Source organism: Metarhizium acridum, assembly GCF_019434415.1.
Source record: "Metarhizium acridum strain ARSEF 324 chromosome Unknown scaffold_141, whole genome shotgun sequence".
NCBI lineage: Eukaryota > Fungi > Ascomycota > Sordariomycetes > Hypocreales > Clavicipitaceae > Metarhizium > Metarhizium acridum.
The window spans coordinates 2152748-2165860 of record NW_027094020.1 but is presented as its reverse complement, the minus strand read 5'-3'; the positions used below and the strand labels follow the sequence as shown (position 1 = coordinate 2165860).

Genomic DNA, 13113 nt, shown 5'->3' with positions numbered 1-13113 from the left:
TATGCCATTCAAAAGTGCTTTGAGCAACTAGGAGACAATAGTTGTGGAGCTTAAAGTGCGAGTGAAAGGGTGTTATTAAACTGTATATATATTAGACTTTTGACGCCTATCTTGCGTAGGTTGATAAGACACCTATGTGCCCGGAGGACCCATCCTTCACTTTCAACTTCCTTTTTGCTGGATACCCTTAGCCTCCTTACATACGGGAGTCTAAATACATACAAAAGACTCTAATAAGCTAGCATATCGTCCCGCATGACTAAATTAGTACTCACTGCTCTGGAGTTCGAACTGCACCTCCTTAATAAACCATCTCAAAGCATATTTTGATCCTCTGCTTTCTCGAAAACACATCAGCTAACAAGAACAAAACGTGAAACTTTGGGGGGGTGATTTCCTTGGTGGTGCTGGGGAAAAGAGCACAGGTACGGTTTACCTGCTTAATGGCAAGCTTGTACCAACCTCGTATGGGTGAAGATACCTACCTAGGTAGGGAGGCAAGTGGGAGGGCATCAATTGATGTTTTGTTCCGAATTAGCCCTCTAAGATGGGTTCCAAGCACATGACTTGGCAGCTCAAGGGCATATTTGGGTATCATTCCGGGCTATAAAAATACAAATGTCACTACTCTAGGACTCTTACGGTGTTTTGGGCGTTGCGATTCTGTATAAGCTCAAGCTAGGTAACGACTTAAGTTGCTGCTGGGGCTTTCGCTTGTTGCGCTTGTGGATTCCGGCAAGGCCCTTATTGCAGCTGACAGTGATTGCTCTTGTTGCACCAGCAGACAAGAGAAGTAGAGGAGTCGCCTGGTTCATTCGGCGGTGTTAGTCTCTAGCTGTAGGAACGCGTAGCTCGTGTTGACATCGCCGTTTAGCTGCCAAAACGCTTGACGAAACTAGCTTCGATGAAGGACTCATGACCGATTTTATCGGAGCTGTACAAAGTCAACAATCATCAAGCGTTGTAGATGTTTGTGCAACGCATACATCTATAGCATTATTGGGGGTGATTTTTCCACTCCAAGCAACTCCAATCTCCCCCATTTACAAACACCGCTCTTAGCGGAAGGTGTTTTAGCGGATATGATCTCGATATCTGGACGTTACGGTGTGACCTGGAGCGTGAAATGTCACCTTTGTATTACTGTAAGTAAGCCTCAAGGCCTATGGTACATTTGCGCATAAAGAAAGACGACGGGGAAAACCAGATACTAATATGTAATAATAGCTAGAGTACTGACATGATATTCTCCCAACTCTACTCGTGGCAAATGCTACGATTTGGAATTGATTGTTGCGATACCACCTCGGTCGCAATAGAAACAGTACTTGTTCAGTTCCTTGTGAATGAGGATAGATCCCGGGGCCTAGATGGATTCAACATGGACTCTGATTGCTCTTTGCACTTGCACCTGCATTTTAGTTGTGACGATTACGATGCAAAGCTAACAAGGTGTTAATTCAACGTAAGCATACCAATCCCTACTCCGCTTGCATTCTGGAAAGTAACAAACTGCGTTATTTGCGCCAGCTGCCTATATATAGCTAGCAGGCCGAATTCTATTCCTATGTATGGAAGGGCTGGTGAATGATTGGCTGTTATGATATTGGACCTGTATTGCCTTTTTCCTTGATTTACACACCTCGTCACACTGTTTTCCGTATGAAGCCGTTGACTAGAGCTTCATATCTTCTGAGCGTCTCATCTCTGTGTAATATAATCGACGGCAAGAATATGGCGAGCGAGGAGTCATGACGGAAACTATTTCAGAGGTTCGGGGGGCAATCCCATTAGCTCCTTCCCAGATACTAGTCATGGCAACCCAAGATCGTCTGATCACTCCTGCCGTGTTATCTTGCGGGACAAGTACTAACCTCCTTCCAAACACACACACACATATGTATACATTATATCAACAGTCATTCATCTACCTCCCAAGCCAAAACCCTCGTCTCCGTCTCCTTCATCTTTCTCTCCACCAACTCCTCCATACCTGACCTCTCCAACTCATCCAGCACATCTAATCTCTTCCTCCAGGCATCTTCCTGCGCCACCCCAGGATTCCCAAAGAATCGTGGATCCAGCTCCCTCCAAAATATGGAGTCAAATGCGAAATTCTTCCGCGCCGCGTAAATCACCCAAAACTCTCCGCTGTCCCAGCTCTCCTTCATCCGGGGCGACAGTCGCTGGGCCTCATCAAGCCGACCTGACGCTATAGCGGCGTCCTCGACATCTGTCATTGCTTTCAAGAATATCTTAAGCCGACTATCATATATCTCTTTCCAATTTTCCAAGCCGTCTGGCCAGTACTCTGGTTGTTCGAGGAGCAACCACCAGGGCGGGGAGAAGGAGAACTCAGCTGGCGCAGCGTACGTAAATTCCCAGTCTACCACACCAACAATTTGCATATTCGCATCTAGCAGAACGTTTGATGGCCGGAGATCGTCACACCACAATTTGAACGGACCATCAGCGTGCGCCTTGGATAGTAGTCGGCGTTGCCTGACGAGTTTACGGAATAACTGTCTAGCGATATACTTGCGCCGGCAATCGGTCTCTGAGTCTACCGCATCATTTCGTTGGTGTGTTAGATGGTCAATATGAAGCTGTGATAAGGCCTCGAAATAGTCAAATGACGAGGCAAATATTCCGTTCGGTAACTTATTTCGCGGCAGAGTCCCCAGCCTTATAAGCTCATTCATATGAATAGAGAGTGGCCGACGGCGAGCTTCTGACTCAAACTCGTTCATCTCCTCGAGTGAACCTATATTTGGAAATTCCAGCTTGGATAGCTGTAACAATACATCTGCGAGTTGGCAGTATAACATTTCAAGCTTTTCCAGGTTTATATGCGGATTAAGGCGAGGTCGATCTTCCCAATGCAGTTCAGGTATGTTAAGAACTTTGCAAACGTCCGTCTCATGGTTAATATATTCCATAATAATGAATGGGCCAAGTCCAAGAGGGCTTTCTTCTCTTGATCCCCAGTGCAGGATAAATGGCACGGGTATAGAGGTATTATCCTGGATATACCTTATCGTCGCTACCTCATTCTGGATCTTCTCCTCAGGAAACATAGTGCAGCCTGGCTTGGTAAAGCGAATCACGGCCGACCCGCCGTCTTGGAACTTCATGCGGAAAAGGACATTGAAAGCACCGGCCTTGGGATCACACAATTCTGTAGGCACACCATGACGATGTTTGACAATGAAGTCTCCAATTGCTCGCAGCGATTCTTCCTTAAGGATGTCCTTCACCCAGGCGCTTTCAACGTTCTCGCTTTCCTCCCAGGCGACGTCGTCGAAACGCATTCGAGGTTCCATTGTCTTTGTCGTTTCCATGTAGAGGCAATGCTCAAAAAGGGGGTGAGGAGCATGAGTAAAGAAGGATCACTGGTACGACTTTGATGAACTTGTCGATTGGGCCTGCTCGAGTTGGGCTGGGGAACAGGGTAATAATGTCCGTGCCTTGTTCATCTGACAGTCCCACCTGCGTGGTGACACCTCGAGCCAATAAGAGACCACTTTCACAACGATGTTGGACGACGTTTGGGTAGGCATTTGGCTACAGAAATGCTGTTGGGAATGTATTCGAGTTCTTTCGTAACGCCGGGACCATTACTGGGCCCCTGATGCGATTATAAAGCAATGACAGACACATATCACCAACAGTCCAAGACCTACGACAAGGCAGCTATCCATTGATACTGAACATATGTGGCATCACTTGAACTAGTCTATTGGCTATGAACCTCCTCATGACCTTCCATACTCACCCAACAAGGGGGCTTTGACTCGGGGTCGGTGCTGATATTGGCCAGTAGTTGATACTGCTACTCGACGACAAAGATGGCCGCCTTGACCAAATCCTCAAGACGGACCTCGAACTCTAGAACATAACTCATGGCTCTCCCGCTATTCTCAAACCATGGAAATGATAATCAACTAGCTCACATTACTACCCAGGAAGACATACCTGTATTGCAATTTTTACTCCAGGTGCCTAAATTAATTCTGACTTAAGTATCCTCTCTTAGAGCCATACCCGCAATATGTCGTCCAAAAACCAAGGTTCCTCCCGTCAGCAGGCACAATTCCAGCTCGGTATATCCGCGTCCAATGCCAAGACTTTGACGGATCAGGGTACTGCGTCTGGATCTCGGCGCGGGAAGACATACGGACCGGATTCGTACAGGCTGGCCACTACCGCGGAAGAATCACAGCTCAAGAAGACTGCGGAGGCGTCTGTGGAGAAGCGACAGCATGTTACTGATAGTATTGCCGACAGTTACAGAAAGACCTCTAACTGACACCTTCAAAGTCGGGATGGGTTATGCGGAAACAAGCTTGAGCGTTCTTGCAGGATATCGGTGGCATGTTATGTATTGACAATACCTCTCTGCTTGTTGTCATGCTGTCAAGAATTTACTTTCGTAGCGAGTGCTTTTGAAATCAAGCAAAGACGCGGGCATCCCTTGCTACGAAGCCAGGTAGCTCGACAGTACTGAGGCTGAAGTAGTTCGAGGGTGTCAAGTAGTCCGATGAACGAAAAGCCCGCTACATCTCGTGGCAATACAAGTTCCTGCTGTGCTAAATAGCACACAACATGTGTAGCTACCACTGTTATCAGTTCTTCTGCAAGGTTATCTGGATTCCCCTACAACGAATTGAAGGTCCATCCACCGCCGTCTGGATTGTGTCACGAACCACGAATTTGTGAAGGAATCTAGAATTGAAACCCGGATTGTATCCCAAGGCCTCTGCATTTAACATTATTGGAACCACTCAGATGTCTAAAAGGCTATCAGGATTCTATGAATGTAGCAGGACTCGTTGCGTCAAGCTAAAATGTGCTTTTTTCAAGCTAATTATAGAATTGGAATACTATGTTATAATCTGGGACATATAGGCTACTCCCTGGAGTCCTCAGTTTCGAGTTCCGAATCCATGAATCGCGACTTGGCTAAGAAGGACAGTGTCTGTCAAAAGAATGCTTCTTTTGTGCTATCATTTGCTGGCATCGGATTGAATAGCGAGAATACCACTGGCACCTGCACGGCCGGGGCGTACAGTGGCTGTACTCCGTAACACGGCCAAAAAAGGACTCACTAGCAATTGATAGTCTCGTCAGGACGAGATGATCTATCTGTGTAAGTGAATGAAATCTAATTTACACGGTGCCATGACGCTGACAAACAAGAGTGCGGGGCGGATTATAACCATGCCCCAACCTCCAACCGTTGATGCTGGTATTGGCGTCTGGAGGACGAGCCTGAAATAAGTTGGTTATGCAAAATATGGGTTCCAGCATATTTTAAGTACCTAGATAGCCCCTCTTAGCTTATCCTTGTATTTCCTAATCAGATAAGAGTACTCTTGCATATCAACCAACTTCTTCGGCGGCCTCTCGCCCTCGAAGTTGCCTTTTCCGTGGCCATTGAAATGGACCTTCCAGGCTATGAGCAGGTTAGCACCCTGGACATACATATTCATGAAATGTAGGGCACAGAACGTGCAAGAACTCACTATTAGCATAAGGGCTTAGGTACGACCAGCTGTCATTAAGATAGAACTTGTCGCTACCAACGCGGATTGTCTTGACTTGGCCCATCGCCCCCGGCGCCGGACGGAGCTGGCTGAGGCCGGCGCAAAGCTTCACTAGTCCGGTAACGAAGGCGAGTGCAATATCCTCGCCAAAACAATGGTGATGAGCGTGGCTGAAAGAGGTCGCAGGGCCTACCTGACGTTTTGCGTCAAACTTGTCGGGACTGGAAACCTCCGATGGATTACGCCCGGCGTCGCCCTAGAATTTGATCAGAATTTCTTGTCCTGGGCTGTACTTGCAGAATAATAATGTGGAAGGCAAAGGTCCTGAGACAGAATTAGTAGAAGCTTGGACTTACAAGCATAGTAATAATAACATCCCCCGGTTGAATTGACTTGCCCTCCAGTTCAGCCGGCTGGGTCGCGATACGCAGATTGCGTTGTGAGCTCGTGAGACGTTGTGCCTCAACAACATAGGCACGGAGAGAGCCATCATCAGACTTTTGAGCATAGTCTTGCACATCAGCCCACACGGATGCATTCTCGGGACGCAGAAAGAACTCCATAACTTCGTAGAACTACGATTGAATTAGCATCTTTAGTTGAAATCGGTACACCAAATGACGACAAATACTTACTGTATTGACTGGAGATCCGACACCGCCAAAGGCGGTCAGCCATAGGCTGTCAACAACTCTCTCAGTCGAATCTCCTTGGGCCAGGAGCTCCTCAACAAGTTTCAAGCCACACGATCTCAAAGAGTTCTCCTTGATGTGAGCCTTGCGGGTGAATTTACTCGTCAAGGCAGAGACGACGCTCAATCCGAAGCCCCCACTAACAGCAACTTCATCAACTAGCTTGCGAGTGGACTTGATGATGACCTCAAGACTCTCCTTAGCATGACGGCGACGGTTCCAGGCCTCACCAGAGTCGGTATTATCCCCCCAGGCGCGAATATTGACAAGGTGCTGATACAGATCGACTGTGCCTAGTTTGCCGTCCGGGTTCTCATCAGAGCGAAAGTCAAAATAGAAGAGGTCTGCGAGTAGCCGAGTCAACAATGGAATAGCAATATCTCGGACCAGATCGACCTGGTTAAGACCTTCTTTGAGCCTGAAAGTCTCCTTTTGGATCATCCGTGTGCCGACGCCGTCGATGAAGTCGTCTATGGCATGATACAAGTCTGGGATATTGCCCATTGCTTTATCGAAACCAGCACGATCCGCATAGCTATGGGCTTCATCGCCAGCCAATATAAACCAACCCAAATTCTTCTTTCCTGGAAACAAGCAGTTGAATGATTTGAGCCAAGGCGCAACGAATTGTGCGGGGTTATCAAGTATTTTCTTAATCGAGGCATTTGTGGAAATTATGATGGGCTTTGCTGGAGGCTTTGGGTCATCCAGCGTATATTGGTCCAGCGTTCCAAGCTCCTGAGCAATCTTTTCGTTGGCCTTCTTTGTGTACATGGGTTGCATAACGGCAACGGAGTTAAAGGGGAACCAGCCGGGAACACCTCGTTGTATGAGCTTATACAACATGGAACCACCAAGAGTCTTGTAGTCTTGCTGGACTTCATTGTAGCCCCAACTTGTGAGATTGGCGACCGTATAGTCGATTGTGTTGAATCTGTCTGACCGCACGAGCGTGATGGCGTCAGAAAGGATTGCGCGACCGACTGAGTAAGTTGGGCAGATTCCGCAACCAGGATTGCGGACGGGCTTAATGTCCTCTATCATGAGACCTGGATAAAGTTCCACCATGTCAGGATCCGCATACAGCTTTTCCAGGATGTTGGCAATCTCCTCGTCTGAGTTGATATCACTGAACTTATCATATCGCTTGAGTCCAAAGAACTCACGAAATTCGTTCAAGGATGCAACCTGCCATTTGCGAGCTTGATTGATACCAAGAACTTCGACCACTTTCAGCGCCTTAGGGACCATACGGGCGCCAAATGCACCAGCTGGGTCCTCCATGGCCTCTTTTAGAATGCGGACAAGGTCCTCGTCTTTGAATGTCCCGCCGGCCTGACGCTCTAGGCCGTCAAATGTTCGAACACTAGGATCTTTGGGAATACTCTGTTCAAAGGCGACCAACGCCTGACCGAGCTCGACATGGCTCACGTCATTCAAGTCGTCTGGGTTGCGACCTGGGAAAAGCTTGAGAAAGAAATCGTTAATCCAACGCTCGTCTTTTTTGGAGATGCAAGAGTGAAATCGGTATATCAGATTGAACTCGACGCTGACCTGATTGCCAACGCCGCGAGGAACACCCTCGCCATCATACTGGTTGCCTATCTCGATCCTAGGATCCAATGTCCAATCACTCTTAGAGTGGTGGGTGTTGGTGATAGCTCGCAAGTAGTCATGCAGGGATATGTTGACATAAAGCCCGCCAACGATCAAACGCGCGGTATTGAAGATGTCATGGTCTTGTTTGGCTACAGCCCGGGCTCTGTCTTCAGGACTGGCATTTGGCGGGCATGCCAGTGTGAACCGCCCATTCTCGTTGATTTTTAACAAGATGTCGGCAACGTAGTTGTGGAAGCGGCTGTAGAGGACCAGCATGACATTGACACCGGCGGGCTGCCCTAATAGCCGTTTCTCGTGGAAGGTGTCGGGCTTCAACTTGCCCTCTTTCATGGTACGGATTTCCAACTGATCCTTGAGTGACGAACCGTATAGGGGCGCCAGGTCAAGATATGACGACGTATCAGACTTGTTCATGTCCGTACGATTAGTGCGAAAGATGTCATGGATGATGATGGATGCATGGTAGAAGAGCATAGACGAGATGCCAGCAGGGTTCTCCATAAAGTTGTCCTCATCGCGAGCCATCAAAAGATCAAAGAGTAGACCCGGATCAGGCTTGACTCCTTGCAGCCGCTTTAGTGGACGGACAGACTTGGCATATGGCGTACCGGCTTTTCCCAAGTTAGGCTGAAGGACACTGTTGAAGCTCCCATCAGGTAGCCGATATTGGTAGGTACCGTCAGGGACTTTTGGAATGCGTTCCCGTAGCATTATGTCGCTATCAGGAGCCTTGAACTCAATCGTGCTATAGGTCTCATTGTCGTCTTTGTCAACGGGCTCGTGGGAGTTCACAACCTCATACTTGACATCGCCTCCAACATAGCTCAGGGGTGGATGCTGAAGATTACTCCACAGCCTGTCGATAAACTTGCTGGTGAGTCGAGTACGAAGTTTTGATGTGGAGGGTAGGCTTGTAAGAATGCTAATCAGGAGCTCGGTGGTGCTGTCTCTTGTCAGAAACGTTCTTTCAGATGCTGAATGCTACGTACCCCTTCTTGTCATCAATGGGCTCTCCTTTGTGTAAGAGTTCTCTCATTAATTCCACAATCTCCTTTTTGGACGTCCGAGTCTGAACGCCAACAGCATTATTCCAGATATATTCAGCAATGTCGGCGGCATCGGTCATAAGATGTGATGATTCTGTATGGGGATCCCCGTAAGTCTCACCAGCCTGGAACTTCTTTTCAAATGACATGTTTGTGTCTGAGAAGTGAATTGTAAGTGTATTAAGTTTTTGTTTTACAGTAGGAAAACGAAATTTGGACGAGTAGTCCGAGACTGCCAAATGGCTGCTCTTATTTATACATTAAAATTCATTAAATTATTGAGCACCCCGGCGGGCCTATGGGAAGCAACTCAATTGTTATTTAGCTGCAGCCTTCAGCTGAGCCGTAATGGTAAGAAGTCAGCCGCATACCATAGCCTCCTCCTAGATGTTCCCACCGTAGTATGGAGTACCTGCAGCTGTGCAGAATCTTGACGTCGGCAGCAGCCAGTCGTGAAATTGGGGCTGTGAATGTACAGAGACCCATCTGCAGCGAGAAATCTTTCGGGGCGCAACGCGAAGATCATCATTCGATAGTAGACTTGCCTTGATTCGCCAAGGCAGAACATTTGACCCCGGAGGGTCGGGCGTACTGCATGGAAGGAAAATCTCGAAAATAGAACAAACTGACATTAGAGGTTTCTGATTGGTGAGATGGATAACGGCCAGCTGACTTTGGGGCAAATATTTCCTTGCACATATGTACTAAAGTTCTTCGCTGCATGATCCGGCGTTGCGTTGCGTCAACACATTTCGCTGAACGCCGTCTCCACTCTTTCATACCGAATGAAACCGCATATTTTTTCATCTCGTCAGCCTGCCGGATACGGAGCGCAATAATAAGTTTCGGGCGTAGTCTGACTCAGAACTAGGTCCTTAACGCCCCTTACGCCATGCCATGTATTAGGAACGAGGCAACCATGGATGTAGGTGAGCCGTGAGAGAAGGTAACGTTGCTCCGTAGTCTCGGTAGGAACTCTTGGCTGAACAGCCTCGGTGTGCCACATGGCTCGTTTAAGCCTCGAGTTGCATTTGCGACACTGACACTCCGGACACTCGGGACAAATATCCGCATAAGCCCAATAAGGCGCTCGTCGGATCGATCACCTGACTTGACGGCGTGAAGCTCGGTGGTGTTCGCTTAAATGACTCTCTCATGACGGCAGTTGGACAAAGTTATGATGAAGAGCTAGACATCAGGAAAAGGAACTTCTGACTATGGTGGAATACAGGACGGGGGGAAGAAACTAGACGTTGGGGACAAGTACAGGAAAAGAGGGCACTACTACCATCGAAGGATGACCATTGTGTCAAGTTGTCACTAGCTTGGACTAAGCGAAGGCTTGTAGCGTTCGACACGATTGCGCATAGTACATGCAAAACATGCGAGTGGGAACCAAGTCTTGACGATGATGGAATGAGTCCGTTGGTAGGATGCAAATTCTCATTTTGTATTGAACATTGGAACAGCCCTCGACCCACTTCCCACCCCCAGCATCGCTCCTTCCAACTCACAACGGAACCAGTCAACTGCTGAAGTGGAGCTGTGACGAATCAGAAGCCAGCTGCCCGTCCAGAGCCACGAATAGATTTGACTTCCATTTGCCTCGACACCGAAGCTTCAACTGCCTAGGTGGCTCAGAACCTACCATATTCGACCTATTTCGATGTTTTTGCGGATAAACAAGATTTGTTACCAAGGTCGCCGCGAATAATCCATCCAGCAAACTGGCTCGATTGCGCAGCTCTTTGTTCAGGAGTGCCTAGGAGCACCACGGCCCACCTCCAGGGACACAACTTGCAACTCCAAGATCATCATTTGAGGAATATGCTCGTCTCCCTCACCGTCGGCAAGGTCGACGCTGGCGTGACGGTCCTCCTGACGCCGGACAAACGACTGGTATACCAGACCTTTCCCCCCGAACAGCCGCCCTAAACATACGACTGGTTTCTAACAACTTGCACAGATCGAGTTCCCCTCCATCCTCCTGCCCCCGAACATTTCATCTGGTAGCATCGTCGACATCACCGTCTCTCAAAATAACGAAAAAGAATCGCTCGAAGAGCAAAAGTTTCGCGACCTACAAGATCGCATATTCCAGTCCTTTGGCGCTTCTGAGCCTGCCAACCCCGTTCTCCGCTGTCGCAATGCCACCCAGACGTCAGTCGTTCTCGAATGGGACCCAATAGAGCTCGCCACCGCCGATTTGATATCCCTCAGTCTGTATCGCAATTGCCAAAAGGCCGGAAACATTCCCCGACCGATGCAGATGCACAGCACCAAGATCAGTGGCCTGGCTGTCGATACAGAGTACACGTTCCACCTTGTGTTGAGGACCACTGCTGGGACACGTATGAGTGAGAAGGTGACTGTGCGTACGCATAAGATGACCGATTTGAGCGGTATCACCATCACCACGGGCATTTTGCCTGGAGCTCTCAAGGAAAACTTGGGCAAGGCCGTGGAGCGTATTGGCGCCAAGATCGTGGACGGGGTGCGCATCGATACTACACATTTTGTAACTACAGAGGGGAGAGGTACAGCTTGGGAAAAGGCCGTTGAGAACAACATTCCCGTGGTACGGCCGGAATGGGTGGACGCCTGTGAGAAGAATGGCCGCATTCTGGGTGTCACCAAGTTCTATCTGGATGCAATGAGACCCGGGCCTCCTAGTAGCGACACCATCTCACCTCCGCCAGTTCCTGTCAAGGATGAGCCCCCAGCCCCCAGCCCCGAGGCCGCGAAGACGACAGAGACGACGGAGAATGGGGATGGGGTAGATGAACCAGAGGCAGAAGCGGAGCAGAAGGCCGATAAAGAAGCAGAGGAAGAGCCCGAGCAAACGCTCAAGACGCCGTCGCAAGCTGAAGCGCAAAAAATGAGACTCGAAGACATGGAAGAGCAAAAGGTTGCCCTGCGCCCAAGCACTTCAAATCAAGAAGGCGACGCGCCCGAACCACAGAGAGGTGACGACGGCGTAGACAGAGACGTAAAGGAGAAGCCATCTGGCACACCAGACGGCGCGTCCTTCCAGGAAGTGGAATTGTAGGTCGCCATTTCAGCCATGGTAAAGGGTTGAACAAAACCTATTTCTTTGAATGATAGATGGAATAATACTTCATTTAATGCCACTTATTGTATTCCATCCTAAGGCGGAATCTCCTCGCCCTTCCAATCCAAACACTTCCCCCGTTGACCAAGATGCAACGCATTCACCACACTCACCATTCTCTCCACCGCGTACTCGGGACTAAACAGCTGCTTCTCCGGAACCCTCTCCCAAAACTCCCTACTCAGCGCGGTCCTCACCGTTCCGGGATGATACGCCATCGCCACGGCCTTGTCGCCACTCCTCGCCCTGAGCATCACATCCATGCTCTTGGTGATGCTATTCACCGCAGCCTTGCTGGCGCGGTACGAGAACCAGCCCCCGGACCTGTTATCCGCGATGGACCCGACCCTCGCAGACATGAACACCCACGTAGCATGCGCAGGCAGCGCATCCAGCCCCCCGCGATCCATCCCCGTCCCGCGCCGCGGCAGAAACTCCGCAAAGTGCTTCATAAGCAGCAGCGGCCCCATGGCGTTCACCCGGAACATGGCCAGGCTAGCATCGGCATCTACCTGCGCAGGGCTCTTCTCGGGCGTCAGGACCCCCGGCATCGCAAAGGACAGGTGTAAGTGGTGGCGGTCCGGGGGGAACAGCCGCCGCGCCGTGTGCGAAGCCGCTTCCACCGACGGCGCGTCCGTGACGTCCACGGAAACAAGGTGCAGACGCGAAGAGGCCGAGTCGCCGTGCTGAACGCCGTCCGTGCCACTCAGGATAGCGGCCTTGGTGGACTCCGGATTCGGATGGCGAGTCGTCGCGAGGATGGGGAGGCGTGTCGTCCGGAGCAGGTGGCGCGTCAGCGCGAGGCCGATTCCGCGGCTGGATGGACATATGAATATCCAAGGGGTGGACATTTCTTCTTTGGCATTTGTATTTGTATTTGCATTTGCATCTGTGCTGCGTGGGCCCTGGTGAGTATTGGGGTTTATGTACCTGGATGAGAGAGGCGGTGCTACGTCATTGACTGAGTTGCTTGTAGTCTTCACTTATGAACTATACTTTTCTGGGTAAAATGGTTATTCTGGACATGTTGTTTGAGGTAAATTTGGTCTAAGCCAATTTTAAATCCCTTTTAAAAAAAACAATACTGATCTTTGCTT

At 49.4% G+C, this 13113-nt stretch overlaps 5 protein-coding genes across 7 annotated transcripts; 2 read left to right on the top strand and 3 right to left on the bottom strand.

Annotated features, from left to right (window-relative positions):
• Positions 1-1614: 1614 nt before the first annotated feature.
• On the bottom strand, positions 1615-3323 carry J3458_009313 (uncharacterized protein; the record flags this gene model as incomplete). Its single annotated transcript, XM_066119704.1, has 1 exon — positions 1615-3323. One exon carries the CDS (start codon positions 3321-3323, stop codon positions 1920-1922), a length of 1404 nt encoding a protein of 467 aa, XP_065975500.1. The 3' UTR covers positions 1615-1919.
• Positions 3324-4051: 728 nt separating this feature from the next.
• Positions 4052-4309, top strand: J3458_009312 (uncharacterized protein; the record flags this gene model as incomplete). Its single annotated transcript, XM_066119703.1, has 1 exon — positions 4052-4309. One exon carries the CDS (start codon positions 4052-4054, stop codon positions 4307-4309), a length of 258 nt encoding a protein of 85 aa, XP_065975499.1.
• Positions 4310-4829: 520 nt separating this feature from the next.
• Positions 4830-10524, bottom strand: J3458_009311 (uncharacterized protein). Of its 3 annotated transcripts, XM_007809067.2 has the most exons (5): positions 8848-10524; positions 6182-8801; positions 5903-6121; positions 5526-5802; positions 4830-5455 (listed from the first exon to the last, which is right to left on the bottom strand). In XM_007809067.2, exons 1-5 carry the CDS (start codon positions 9051-9053, stop codon positions 5322-5324), a joined length of 3456 nt encoding a protein of 1151 aa, XP_007807258.2. In that variant the 5' UTR covers positions 9054-10524; the 3' UTR covers positions 4830-5321. The 3 variants fall into 3 exon arrangements, with proteins under 3 accessions (XP_007807258.2, XP_065975498.1, XP_065975497.1); XM_066119702.1 differs by having other exon boundaries at positions 6182-10524; XM_066119701.1 differs by having other exon boundaries at positions 5526-6121.
• Positions 10525-10731: 207 nt separating this feature from the next.
• Positions 10732-11953, top strand: J3458_009310 (uncharacterized protein; the record flags this gene model as incomplete). The annotated part of the gene is made up of 2 exons (XM_007809068.1): positions 10732-10803; positions 10871-11953. 2 exons carry the CDS (start codon positions 10732-10734, stop codon positions 11951-11953), a joined length of 1155 nt encoding a protein of 384 aa, XP_007807259.1.
• Positions 11954-12051: 98 nt separating this feature from the next.
• J3458_009309 (uncharacterized protein) lies at positions 12052-12867 on the bottom strand (the record flags this gene model as incomplete). The annotated part of the gene is made up of 1 exon (XM_066119700.1): positions 12052-12867. The coding sequence occupies one exon, from the start codon at positions 12865-12867 to the stop codon at positions 12052-12054; it is 816 nt and encodes a 271-aa protein (XP_065975496.1).
• Between the last annotated feature and the right edge of the window lie 246 nt (positions 12868-13113).